At 38.6% G+C, this 15234-nt stretch overlaps 1 protein-coding gene across 1 annotated transcript; it reads right to left on the bottom strand.

Annotated features, from left to right (window-relative positions):
• Positions 1 to 222: 222 nt before the first annotated feature.
• On the bottom strand, positions 223 to 7026 carry LOC139977466 (uncharacterized). Its single transcript, XM_071986810.1, has 4 exons — positions 5444 to 7026; positions 4166 to 4287; positions 3192 to 3297; positions 223 to 1986 (listed from the first exon to the last, which is right to left on the bottom strand). The coding sequence occupies exons 1-4, from the start codon at positions 5448 to 5450 to the stop codon at positions 1910 to 1912; spliced, it is 312 nt and encodes a 103-aa protein (XP_071842911.1). The 5' UTR covers positions 5451 to 7026; the 3' UTR covers positions 223 to 1909.
• Positions 7027 to 15234: the final 8208 nt, after the last annotated feature.

Raw genomic sequence — 15234 nt, 5'->3', positions numbered from 1 at the left:
GCAGTGGCATTTGAAGCAATGAAACTTAGCACTAGGGAGCTTCCGGGTTTGATACCCGGCCGGACATAGAGAGGTGGGTTTTTTCATCCAAGAGCAATCTAAGGTTTCCCATTTGAAATGACTTTCTACATTGGCAAGATTCCAAATTTGAGTTAAAATGTTTAATTTGAAGCCAGCCGATGTGTAAGTTGTAATCCATAAGGCCTGGTGGGTTTCTCCCTCATTTGTGGGCACTTGAGCGTTGTAAAAATAAATGCTGATTATTATTATTATGATAACAAAACTGCTCCCGGGACTTTACCGAGTAGACCCAACACTGAGCTTTATAAAACAAGAAATCCATGCGGAAACTCTCCACACAAATCACACACTTTTTTAAACGACTCTATATATGATCTTAATGAGCAAACTTTACATTGAAAATTAATTTGCATTTATCCATTCCTGGACATCCAAAAACTTCTGAAAACAGGAAACATTACATATCTCCTTTCCTAACATCACTTAACCCAACTATATTCCATCTAATTCCTCCTTTTTGTACACACAAAGTACACTGTGGACATTATGTGACAGGGCATCATTGTGACTTAACCTACCAAGGTCCCAATGTAACTGACCATACATGAATCCATCCTACACCTATGTAGTCTTATCATCCTACACCTCCAGTGACAAGTCTGCATCTTGCTTAGATGTAACCACTTGATTCCACTTAAATCTCAATAAAGAACACAAATTGTCATTTCTAACCTGTCAGGAAAGCTTCCTGACCCAACATCCTCATGATCAACCTCATAACGAAGCAATGATCCTAACAAATTGTTAATGGGGCTCTTCAGCTACACCTTAAACCAACAGAGGGCACTGACACATCGGTCCTATCTAGTTCAATCCAGTTCACTTGACAATCTGCATGATCTTTGATTGTCTCAGATCATAAAGGTACTGCGAGTTTAATCAAAGTAGTATACACAATTTTGATGTGGAAACATGCTTTGTAAGTATAAAAGTCAAACTTAATTGTTTTACACACTTTAACCTGCTCTTACTAAAGCAATTTTTGTTTGGCCAAGTGGAACCTTAACAAGACAATCACCCAATGTATCTGTACACCAATAAATCCAGCATATTAGATTGGTTATGATTGCTTTCAAAGATGTGTATTAACAGTATAGATAACATCCATTAAGATTTATGACAGCAACCGTTGTAATTGCTGACGATCCACATTAAATACACTCAACCTCTACACAGTATTGCAACCTGTTGTCCACTTAAAGCAGCTTTTGTATTTCTATTTGCTTTCCCACCCTTTTGACATTTCCGTCAAGTTTTTTACATGAATTCATCACAAAACAGCAAACTAAGATATTAGCCAAGTTTAATTCCCTGCCAAGAGCATTCATTGGCAAGTAATTACGGACTTCTGCAGATAACGAGTAGAGTATCCTCAGACAAATTCCTCATTTAAAATTATAAGTTAGATTTGAATAGATAAGCTAGTTATGTATGTCGTTATGCCAATGAGGCTGAGAAAATCACAGAAAAGGATGCAAAGAGCTGCTTTAAGTACAAGACATAATACAAATGTGAAACTTGCTCTGGACTACAAGATAATCACAAGGTCATGAATAATCATCAGGTGATCAGTGTCTTCAAAATATACCAAAGTAAATCCATTCATAAAATAACATCTTACAATACTCTGAAAGACATCAGCTTAAGTCCCTCCCTGTGAAAGTGAAGCAAAACCTAGCTGAAACAGGTGCATCTTCCGGCATTTGTAAGTGCTTCAAACAGTGCCACGTTTTTCAGCTCGAGAGAGATTCATGTTGGCTGTTGGCTACACCTGAGGTCATCCTCTATTATCAAGTGTCAAAGTTCAAACAATTACCCAGATAAGATGTCATACATCATATCCAGGTGGTGTCAGTAAAGGGTATCTGGTGGTACGGCAAGGTAACAACCAACAGTAAATAGGACCTGAAAGAAAACAGGATACCATAACATATAAACAGAATGACAGTTTCAAGGTCGGGGTAGAAAGGCAAGGAAGGCATCAGACAGGTGGGTGACAAACCGGTTGAACACCGAAGAGTGGTCAGCCCTTAGACTAATAGGGGCTGTGATTGTAGTAAAGCATGAAGACTTGCAAAATCTTTGCATGGAAACGTTTCCTCCTGGTCCACCAATCCTACCACACACAACAATAATTTAGACGTCTTGACTTACTGTGACACTAGTGTGCAATGAAAGCAGGGGTGTGGAAAGAGAAAGGGGACAAATATGCAGGCATCTGACAAAACATGTATTATGTAAAATGGGAAAGAAGTGTTCTCGTTTTCAAATATTTAATGCAGTTGTTTGCTTTTATTTTGAAAATGATTACTGTCTGTAATGTACATTTGTTTTTCAAATGCCAAACGTTTCTTAAATACTGAAGCTCTTAAAAAGGTCTAATGTTGCAACTGGTTTCAGTGAAACACTGTTAACAATCTTTGGAAATCCGAAAAGAAACCAAAGAGAAAGTAAAAGGTTTCAGGTCCTAGTGGCAATATGATGACATCACAGATTTACAAAGTGAAAGCTCCCAGACACAACCTATAAACTAGGATATCTCCCAAATATCTTCTGTTTGAGTTGTTCTTTACAAAGATGACTTCCATACCAGCCCAAGATGATGATTGTGTTTGTGTCCTCTTCCAGACATTGAAGGAGAAGACTTTAAACCTATGATGTCTCACAGATAATTCCTGTTTGAGTTGTTCTTCCCAAGGATGACTGTCATGTCAGCCAAAGATGATGGTTGGTTTTGTGTCAGCTTTTAAGGACATTGAAGTAGATGACTTTAAACCTATGATGTCTCCCAGATATTTCCTGTTTGAGTTGTTCTTCCCAAAGATGACTTTCATATCAGCCAAAGATTACGGTTGTGTTTGTGTCCCCTTTAATGACATTGTAGGACTGCTTTAACACTCCAAGTTCATAAATCATGACATACTTGCATCTTAAGAACTACAAGGTTTATAGAGTAATTCAGACTAGTTTAAGATCAAACATCACATCGTCTTGAGTTTCTCCCTGGAGTCCTAATGATATGATATGACTGATCTTCTAATATTATTAGAGAATCTCGCTACATCCTCACATATTAAACTACTTAAAGCAAGTCCAGGTACAAGCCTTACCTTTACCAAAGACTTCTCTCAGTAGTTGCCTCGTTGTTTTTTCTTTGATACCACCTTTATGCTGCACCTGCTCTACTGCTGTCTCATCATCAAAGATGGCCGACATCTGAAGCATAAAAAGATGAGTAGAATAAACCAATTATGAAGAGAAAACTGACTCTCCAATCTGGTGTTTAAAGCTCAAACTTGGTTTGAACTTTCAATCAAATATAAAGAATGTTTGCCGTGATTCATATAAAGCAAATGTGGTTAACTTGATCGTCGTGTTCTCACGATTGTGTCGGCATTAAATCTGAACTATAAAAACAGAGAAGAAAAGACCATTTTAACACAATCATTCACTACATATCTATAATTTACGATAATTTCAATGATTTTTTATCAGTTTAGTGTCTTCATATAGTGATCATTTAGGACAAAGTTTAGTAGAAATGTAGTGCACTGAGCAACACTTCATCCCATGCAACATTATTTCATTATTTAAGCACATTCAATTGAACAGATAATGGTTCAGTAGGTTCATCATATTAGCTTCCCCACAGAGTCACAATCTTCATTCTATCCATTAAACATAAGTCACATACATAAGTATGTTAATTATCATTTAACTATAACTGTCATTCCACTATTGCCAGTCAAATGACACAGACTACATAATACCATCACTGAAACTGAGAATTTTCAACCAATTTAGCACATTCAAGACAGTAACACCAACTAGTGACTAGAATGGTTGTTCCACAATTTACGACAAGAAGCTCTTTCAGAATGTATTTTTCTTTTATGAGAGGGCACTTGGATATATTCTGGAAAGGTATACACATTGCAAATCTTGCACAAAGAATGGTCCCGGCCAAGTAAAGGTATTTATCATCATCTTTCAAATAAATAAATCTGCAAAACTGATCCTCTTGACTTTAAATTAGAAATGAATGGTCATAAAGGCAGAGTAACAAAATATGTATATTATGTACCAGATAACTGAATGGATATCTTCTTTCTTGGCCTGCTGGGATATGGCTGTAATGTGTACACATTCTAAGGCAGATGTTAACGTCAATCAGGTAATGATGGCAAAAGAGCATACAAAGAATAGCTACAAAGAAAATAGGGAACATGCTAAGTATAGCAGGTGTGTTAATAAAACATTATCATGTAACTGGGATCTACACTTATATAGCCTAGAGATAGACTATCAAGTGTGAATCTTGACTGTTATATTTGTACTAATTTCATGATTTTAAGACCAACTAATACACACTAGATGCTGCCATTCAAATATCAAAAGTTACTGCATAAGAGGCCGATAACATAGCAACATACATGCAGTCACTGATGATGTTACAAACTGAAAGCTGTTGCCATTTCCATTCTAAACTTACACATCTCCACTTGTAAAATACACAGAGTTCACCGAGTAAAGTAGTAAAATTATGGTATTTCTTGATTTCTCACGCAACGCTTTCACAAAATTTGTATGAATATATCACATACCAGATGAAATGCTGCCAAATATAGTGTCAAAAGTAGCTGCATAAAGGGGCCTATATCATAGCAACATACATGCAGCCACTGACAATGTTTGAAACTTAAACTTACACATCTTCACTTGTACCATACACAGACTTCACCAAGTAGTGAAATATGGTATTTCTTGATTTATCAAACAAAGTTGTCACTAAATTGTATGAATATATCACATACCAGATGAGATACTGACGTACAGGCATATGTTTTGGAGTATTAATGACTTCTAATTTTCATCATGTTGCTGTTGTTTCTTTTTTCTCATATTCAGTTATACTAATGCTATGAAGTACTTCACAGCCAGTGTTCTGGTCATATGAGTTGTAGATTTAAAGAAGAGATAATGGTTTACATACAGTCAGCTATGCAGATATGTATCACTGTAATAGGATCAATATCATTATAAAAGCTGGTATGTAGATACAACGAAAGTGTATCACTGCAAAAGGATGCATGTTATGAATATAATTATAAATGCTGGTATGTATATTAATACAAAATTTCTGTAACTGTCTAGTATGTAATGTTTAATATCTGCATTGCTTGCTGCTTAGTAAACAGAAAGTTACAAACTAACTAGATGGATATCAATTTGATAAAGCAGTACTGAACAGCGTTATGTGTTCTATGCATGATATATTTAATAATATGTTATATGTATTAAGTCACTCACTTTCAATTCACAGACCAAATATAGATGATGAGAGGTGAAATGATTAACATACCTAACATTTCCTGACATCCGTTCTAACAGACTCTTCGTTTTTGCGAAAAGTTCCACGAGTTAACTAATTGCCATATGCCTTCCAACATGTAGTAAGCCTTTGTAAAATCACTTCTTTCAAAGGACAAGAATAGTCTGACTGGATTTCGTACAATTCCTTTTCAGTTATCTGTAAGTAGAGTGCCACGTTATTGGAAAGTGGAAATCAAAGTCCGAATCCTTCTACACAACAGAAAGACTCATATTAGTGTTATGTTATGACTTGAAATGCAACATGGCTAGCACATGTTTAACGTATAGACACTTGCATCGTCATAGTAACCTGTTAACCTTAATGTTCAACTGACAGCTGTAAGGATACTTGTGAAACTTGTTACTGAAACCAATTTTCCAACATTCAGCAAATGGCTGTACAATATACTTTTTGCAATGTATTATACTGTTTATTGACAAAAACAAATTACTAATACTAAAAAGAAACAGCTGTATATTTTAATGTTTAAAGCATACATACTATACTTGCTGAGATCATATAAGAGTGAATGAGTTTTAATGATTTACAAATAATGTATATTATCTTAAATGATGTTTCGTACCATTCTTTTAAAGAACTTCATAATAAAGGACTTTTTTTGGCTCAGCTTATCACTCTATGGCAGTTCCGTCAGCTTCGGAAAGAATAATTTGTAAAAATTAGAATGTTCACATAGGTAGAACTTTGAAATTTAAATATTGGCATTTCTTTCTTGCTTGGATTTCAAATTCATGACTGTTTATAATTTGAGATTTCTCTTTAAATTATATACATTTTGAAAAGTCTGTTAAGCTTTCAATGTAGCATGAAAAGCTAGCAGATTCATATGCTTAATGTATGGTTTGACCTAGCAAATTGCATCTTCATTTGAATGGACACGATGAGTTCACTCACTGTGCTATTTTATTAGTTTAAGTTTACTATGTTTAACATTTCACATATTCTTCAATTCTTTGTACCACAAAATTGTTTGCAACTTTATAGGCTGACCAACAGTTACAGCAAATTCAAGATAGAATTCCTTCTTACTGTATGGATGTCCCTATATATATTTTTTTTTTCTATTTACAGATAGTGGCTTGTGGGACTCCCTTGAAAGATTGACAGTCGACTGTTGTTAATAATCAGTACAAATATAAACTGCTTGTCCGTTACTATCGTTATCCTTCTTTATGTTCTCGAGCTCTGTGTCATCAAGCTTCAGATTTCTTTCCAACATCCCGCCATTCTTTAGAAAATTTGCTGGACAAATCCTTCAAATGGTCATACCAACAAAACGGTTCATGGTTCCAATGCTATTTCAAGATGTCAATTGAATTGAGATTATCCATAGATGAACGTGAGTGGACCGTCAAAAACTAGACCATTATCTTATTGAATTAAAAAAAAAAACGTGTGGACTGGGCAGTAAAAAGAGCTAGAATAGTGTTATTCTTTTCATTCTGCCCCACCCCATTTATTAAATTTAGCATGGCGGCTCTTTCAAAAAGAATGCCATAACAAAATTTATTGGTTACAGGTTCATACTTCAAGTGTGAAAACCAGTTATCTTCGCCTGTAACAATAGCGATTTTGTAGAAAGTGTGTTTAATTAGAGACATACTGAGACACATTTGCCAGTTTAAAGAGTACGTTCTCTCGTCCTGTAAAACATTTCATATACAAATAACTGGAATTGTGATTGGTGGATCTTCTGTACATAGCAGCAAAATATCATGCCATTTTGTAGTATTCTGCCAATTCTGGGTTGACAGCACAGGGCTTGTAAGAAACTGTAAAGTGTACATCTACTTCCAAAGACTTGATATACCTGAAATGTGTCATTCATTCTCGTCTTATATAGTTCAAAAATATGTCCCTGGAATTTAGTAAAACGTCTCCATTTCCAAGCTTACAAGTTTCAGAAGATGAATTTCATTAGTTTATGAGTTTATAAAATCACGGACACGGACACGGACAAATAAAATCATAGAGCTTAAGTTGGATTGATAGTTCACATCTTGTAGTTGCAGTTGCCTCTCACCTGTCGCTGATCCAGCTTACACAAAAAGTTAAACACTAGTACAGCATACACCCGTGACTCGCATTGGAATTCAAAGTAGAGGGGCAGTTCTAAAATTGTTGCAATGTTTTGGGCCTAAGATGATGTAAACAACAACAGGGAGTGTTGATAAACGAAGCGCGAGTCCAACAGGGTGGAATCCAATGGGCAGAGGTCCACTGAAGCCTGAAGGTTCTAAGTTGGGTTCAGGCACACCCACTGACATGCTTAGGTTAAGGTCCTTTAGTGCTAAAATGGGGCTAAACTTCGACCTGTACTTTGGCAAATGTAAAGGAAATAGGGATTGTCTGCAGTTTACATAGATATTCCAATATCCTCTTCTCCCTGTACTTTCCCCTTTTCTTCCGTCTTATTCTCTTTCCCTCCCTCATTTCAGTGGCATACTTACAAATATTGGCACTAGGTGCAGATCCTCACTTTGGTACCCTGTGCAAGAGATTCTGTACTGGGACAGGGACTAAGGGGAGGGGTGACCCCTTTGAGAAATTGTTGTTATGTAAGGTGGCGTAGATGCAAAGTGTTGCTCATTGGCAAAGTGTTGATCTGATTATATATTTTAGGACAGTGAATATTTCCTAAGTTTTTCCTATTGTTTGTTCAAATTATTCATTTACACAATGATTTTCACAAACACGCAAAATGTCCACCTTTCCTCTATAACTGGCCGCCACCAGCAACCCCATCTATCAATCCCGATGGAAACGATTTCAGTCATTGTGATGGCGATTTAACCCCCGAAGAGTGTTATAATACTTTGTTATCAATGTCTAATGGTAAATCTCCGGGTTCAGATGGCAAGGGGTATCATCACTTTGATTTGTAAGCAAGATAAAGACCCACGTTATCTCAACAATTACAGACCCATTACATTGTTAAATACGGATTACAAGATAGGAGCTAAATCCTTGGCGAATAGATTAAAAAGTATTATTCCACACATAATTGGTGAACATCAAATTGGGTTCATCTCAAATAGATTTATTGGAGAGAACATTCGTTTCATATTAGATCTCAAAGATTACACTTCCGACACGCACAGGCCGGGTCTTCTGCTTTTCATTGACTTTGAAAAGGCTTTCGACTCCATGGATTGGAATTTCATTGAAAGATCGCTGGTCTATTTTAATATTGGGCATACTTTTCGTCGTTGGGTTTCCACCTTGTATGCGAATAGTGTTTCCTGTGTTTGTAGCAATGGGTATTCCACTGGTTTCTTTCCAGTAAAGAGAGGCGTTGGGCAAGGCTGCCCACTGAGTCCATATCTATTCATAATTTGTGCTGAAATACTATCCAGGTCTATTTTAAATAACAATAATATAGGAGGGATCAATGTTTATGATAAGTGTTTCAAAATGTTACAATATGCTGACGGTACTGTAATTTTGACTGATGGGACCAGGGAATCAATTATTGAGCTAAACAATACTTTTAATGTGTTTAAGTTAGCTTCTGGACTCAAAATAAATTATGGAAAGACAAAGGTTTTCCCAGTAGGCGATATGATCATGAACCCCCCTTGCTTTCTTAGTGATTTTAATCTCAGTATTAGCAAGGACCCTATTCATTTCCTTGGTATTAGTTTCACACATAATGGAGACGACCTTTTCAGATTGAATTACATTCAGAAGCTCTCACGACTGAAAAGCCAGCTTGGGATTTGGAGCTCAAGGGATTTAACCCCTGTTGCAGGAACGTCATTGTTAAATCTTTTGCTATGAGTCAATTGGTGTATTTATTCCAAGTTCTCCCCAATCCCCCTAAGTATTTCATGAAAGAGATACAGACTTCGTTTGGCGTGCCCAGCAAAAAATGTACCCTAATTTGACCGCGGTAAACTATGGTAAATGTGTGGTAAATAGGGTAAGTGTGGTAAAATTGTGGTAAAATCAACCATGGTACATTTACCGCAGTTTTACCATGGTATTACCGCGGTAAAAGTATGGTAAAAGTGCGGTACATTTACTGCGGTAAATTTACCACAGGTTTACCATGATATTACCGCAGTATAAGTAGGGTAAAAGTGCGGTACATTTACCGCGGTAAATTTACCGCAGTTTTACCATGATATTACCGCGGTATAAGTAGGGTAAAAGTGTGGTACATTTACTGCGGTAAATTTACCGCAGTTTTACCATGGTATTACCGCGGTAAAAGTGTGGTACATTTACTACGGTAAATTTACCACAGTTTTACCATGGTATTACCGCGATAAAAGTAGGGTAAAAGTGTGGTACATTTACTGCGGTAAATTTACCGCAGTTTTATCATGATATTACCGCGGTATAAGTAGGGTAAAAGTGTGGTACATTTACTGCGGTAAATTTACCGCAGTTTTATCATGATATTACCGCGGTATAAGTAGGGTAAAAGTGCGGTACATTTACCGCGGTAAATTTACCGCAGTTTTACCATGGTATTACCGCGGTAAAAGTGTGGTACATTCACCACGGTAAATTTACCACAGTTTTACCATGGTATTACCGCGGTAAAAGTAGGGTAAAAGTGTGGTACATTTACTACGGTAAATTTACCGCAGTTTTACGATTATATTACCGCGGTAATACCATGGTAAAACTGTGGTACATTTACTACGGTAAATTTACCATAGTTTTACCATGATATTACTGTAGTAAAAGTAGGGTAAGTTTATATGGTACATAAACTACATATATGTGAAATTCCTACAATTGTGCCATGATTAACCACAGTAAAAATAGGGTAAAACTATACGGTGCAATTATACTATGGTAAATTTACCATAACTGTACCATGATTTTACCACAGTAGACTACATATATATGTGGGTAACACTATGAAACATGATGGTACATTTACAGCATTTTTGCCATGATTTTGTCCCATATTTTCGGAATACTGATATGACAAACCTTTTGTTCTACTCATATCTTAATGTTGGCAATATAAATTACCTGTGGATATGAGTTGAATAAAGAAGAGAAACAAACTGCTATTCTTATATGTTATAGTATGCATCTCTTTTCCTAAAAAAAAACAAGCAGAGGATAGATACATAGAGAATTCCTTCATGGAATCCCTGATATATTTGAAAGGAGACAACAATTAATTCCTTTTTCATTATTAGGGAGAACCTAAAAGCCTTTAAAATGAAAAAAAGAACTATATAAACTAGCACACATAAGGCATAGCTTCTGTGCCTCAACACTGTGGCACACAAAAATTGACCAATCAGTGTCCTCAGATTTGGGTATTCTCTGTCAGGTCCATTAAATGACTTGACAAGTCTATGTATCTATAAACAGACCTAAGTACTTATACTCTAAGTACAACTCCATTAATCCCACTAAGTAGCAACCACTTCCGACCAAAACAATAGAATCCGCTCTGTCTTCTTTATCCCATTTAAATAGAAATTCCTCCCCCTTTAGTGATCCATACCTAATTGGCTCCTCAGCTCCGACCTCCTGTGTACTTATGGCTTCTTAACAATGTTAATCGAACAATACTTCACTTCTCAGCATCTCCCTGTTTGAATAATAGACAACTTTCCCTAGAAAAAAAAAAAAAAAAAAAAAAGTGTCTATTCTACAAAACTTAAATATTATCCCCCGTAGGACCTCTTGCGAGGTCGAACAGGGGTAAATTCCTTTATTGTTGTTGTTACAGACCTAAACAGGCCTATCTATAAACAGACCTATAAACAGACCTACATCTTATTCCAGACCACCAACCACATTTTTTCTGCTGTGTTCGAGTGCAGATTTTTCAACTTGCTCACCATGGCTTCTACTTCACCACCACCGACTTCACCCTCAACATCTAGAATGGAGGAAGATGGTTTTACGATAGTCACCAAACGAAAGAGAAGCCCTGCCAAAACTCAAACCCAGCCAGACAAGATCCGACGTCAATACCAGATGGAAGATCACTCTCCAGCGGCTACTCCAACTGAAACAACCGCTACAGACTCTTCCTCCCCTAAACATGCTAACTCTTCCTCCCCTAAACATGCAAACAGATTCTCCACCGTCAACCGATACCAGTTCCCTGTCGTCATCACCAACCTACCTGATTCACTTCGAACTCCACAAACCTTCGCCAGATACATCGAACAGGAATTCCCGACAGTCTCCTTCACTGGGATACAGACCACAATCAAGAAAGACATCATCATCGGCGCCACCAACATCACCTCACAGTCCACGCTCCTGAAACCATGGCAACCAACAGAAGGCCGTACACCAATCGCCAGACTACCGGTCTCCACAACTCCAGTTCAGAGAAAACCAGAAGTCATCGTGACTCGCATCCACCCCAACATCCCAGCAGAAGAGATCCTCCAGGAGATCCAAAGCCAGGGTTACAAGGCCAAAGCTTGTAGACGATTTTTCCGCAAAGGCACCGATACACCGATTTGGAAAGTGGCTGTCACACTCTCCACCACGGCAGAATGTAAAGACCTCGTGTTTAATGGCATCACCATCCTCGCAAGCAGATACAACATTGAGCACGTAAAAGACACCCAAGCTGCCATCCAGTGCCACAACTGCCAGAAATTTGGGCACTACGCCTCATCATGTACGAACCCCAAGACATGTCTACGTTGCGGAGGTACGCACAGTCTTGCAGAGTGCACAACACCTCGTGAACAGCCAAATTGCGCAAATTGCAATCAACAACACATTGCCAGTTACAAAGGATGTCCCAGCTATCTCAAAACAGCCAAGAACCAACAACTGAAGTCAACGAGAAACCCGGCCTCCTCTCCACGCTCCAACGTAATAACCAACCAAGAAGATATCATCAAACAACTACAAGACCAACATGATAAACAACTCATAGAAATCAACCTGAAACACCAACGAGAGATAGCAGACCTGAAAGCCAAGCACGACGCCTTACTGAAGAAAACGCATGAGGACAACGCTGCGTTCTTCCACCAAATGCGAGAACACACCACCAAACAGATAGAGATCATCAAAGAAGACATCTCCTACTTCACCGCCGACATACTCATGACCATCGCCACATCAGGGACCAAAGAACCAGACCAGGATACTCACCTACACTCCATCATTACTCAGAAAATGAAGTCGCATCTTGGTCTCATCATCTCCAAGGAAACTCTCCGGGCCAAAATTAGCAAAAGATCGATGGATAAACTCACCTCCACCAGCTCCCACAAGAAACATTAAGTGGCGGCCACAAACAGAAACTCTACCATCCACCAACATGGAAAACAGATAAAGCTGAAGAAATGGATGAACAACGACTACGAATTATGCAGTTCAACGCTAACTCCATCAACAACAAAATACAAGAAATACAGGATTACCTTAACGCTGAAAATATCGACATAGCATGCTTCAACGAAACCCGTCACAAACGCAGACCATATTTTGCAGATTTCAACATCATAGCCAGTCAGCACACCAATACAAGAGGAGTAGTCATCGCAATCAGAAACAGCATCATTTACTCGGAAGTCAGCACAAACCAACTAATCAACAATCACAATCAACTGGGAGGAGAGGCTCTAACAATCAATATTACCTTCAACAACGGGAAAAAAGTCATGGTACTATGTATCTACTGTAGTCCTACCAAGGCCTTCCCACACCAATTTCTCAACGACATCAGCAATTCCACAAAGCACATCATCATTACCGGAGATCTCAACGCCAAACACACAACATTAGGGTGTCGCTCCACCAACCTTGCAGGAAAACAGCTCATCAACTTACTCTCAACCAGCAACCTCATTTGCCTCAACACCGGTGAACCTACAAGGTACCCATCTACAGATTATGGCACCCCCGAACAACTGGACTACTTTCTCATCTCTACCAACATCTATCAACTGTTCCACACCCTCAACACCGGTAAAGACCTCGGATCGGACCATTTTCCAGTCATCCTCCAACTCAACACCACAACCAAGAAAACCGTTTTACAGCCCAGACCGAATTACAAGGAAGCAGATTGGTCCCTTTATAGGATTCACATCCAGACCAATACTAAAAATTACAAGAACATCACCACTATACAACAAATCGACAATGCAGCGGAAGAAATAACCAAAGTTATCACTAACGCCAACACAATCGCAGTTCCCGCACATCCGCCAATCAGAAGATTTCAACTCCCAAGACATATCATCCACCTCATCAAACAACGGAGACAACTTCGGAAAGCATTCCAGCGTTCCAAGAATGCAGACATCAAAGCAAAACACAACAACATGAAGAAGAAAATCACGGAACTCATCCGCAAGCACAAGGAGGATCAGTACAACAACAGAAGTAAACAACTCTCCAACAACAAAGATGCCAAAGATTTCTGGAAGACAGTCAACAAAATTTTCAACATCAAATCGAAGCACAGGAATATTCCCACTCTTAACTACGAGGGTCACGCTGCAACAACAGACCAAGAAAAAGCAGAAACCATCAGGAACTACTTCAGCACAGTCCACTCGATTCCGGATAAACCACAATACAACAAAAACATCTACAAACTAGCCCACTTCATCAAACGAGGATACCACTCCACCTACCATCCACAAGAAGATGTTTCAGATGAAGAAGACCAAGGACATGAAGAATACACCCAAGAAATTACACCTGATGACATCCGCAATATACTTAAACATGCATCCAACACATCTCCAGGCAGGGATGGTATCCAGTACCTGCACCTTAAAGCAGCTCCACCGATACTCCTCGAAGCACTCAGCATGATATACACAGCCTCATTCAAGATCGGACACATTCCACAAATCTGGAAGTCAGCCACCACCATCGTAATTCCAAAACCAGGCAAAGACCACAAACATCCAGGCAGCTACAGACCGATCAGCCTCCTTCCAGTCCTTGGGAAATGCCTAGAAAAAATCATAGCCAGACGCCTCTACAAGTTCATTGAAGATTACAACATCATCCCAGACAGCCAGGCAGGATTTCGTCGTAATAGAAGCACAACAGATCAACTATTCCACTTCCTACAACACACTTCAACCCATAGAACCAAAGGTCACCACACCATTGCTGCTTTCTTCGATGCAGAAAAGGCCTTCGACAGAATGTGGCACGAAGGGCTCTTACTGAAACTCAGGAAATACAACTTACCGACCAAACTCACAAGATGGATCGCCATTTTCCTGTCACACCGAACTACCAACTTCAAAATAGGATCATCGTTCTCTTCACCACTACACATCACCACCGGAACCCCTCAAGGCAGCACAATCAGCCCAATCCTCTACATCATGTACGTCGGAGACATCCCACAACCGGAAAACCGCTTCACACAGATCTCCCAATACGCAGACGATATCGCCATCTGGACCAGCCACATCAATCCGGTTAGGACAGAAGAATACTTACAGCAGTACATCAACAGTATCAACCAATGGTGCCATGATTGGAGATTAGAACTAAACCCGAAGAAATCACAGATACTCTACATCGCCAAACATAACAGACTTAGAAGACAGCCATATCTCACACTCAACAACGCCGTAATACCAGTCACCAACCAAGTGCGTTTCTTAGGAATACATATCGACAGAGGGCTAACACTTGGATACCAACATCGACTCACCCACAGAAAAGTTAAACAACGTGTTAGACTACTCTTCAGAATCGCCGGAACTACAGATAACCCTCTTGCATCACCAAGTACAACGATGAAGATCTATAAGATGATGATTAGACCA

The sequence above is a fragment of the Apostichopus japonicus genome, chromosome 12 (assembly GCF_037975245.1).
Source record: "Apostichopus japonicus isolate 1M-3 chromosome 12, ASM3797524v1, whole genome shotgun sequence".
In the NCBI taxonomy this organism is placed as follows: Eukaryota; Metazoa; Echinodermata; class Holothuroidea; order Aspidochirotida; family Stichopodidae; genus Apostichopus; species Apostichopus japonicus.
The sequence above is the reverse complement of the archived record's forward strand: the minus strand, read 5'-3'. Positions and strand labels throughout refer to the sequence as shown.

What these genes read in the sequence shown, in the direction of transcription:
- LOC139977466 (XM_071986810.1), bottom strand. An exon ending in GATATCCATTCAGTTATCTG is followed by an intron (nt 3,298 to 4,165) that starts GTACATAATATA and finishes TTTATGCTTCAG; the next exon opens with ATGTCGGCCATCTTTGATGA. An exon ending in GAGAGAAGTCTTTGGTAAAG is followed by an intron (nt 1,987 to 3,191) that starts GTAAGGCTTGTA and finishes GTTTTCTTTCAG; the next exon opens with GTCCTATTTACTGTTGGTTG.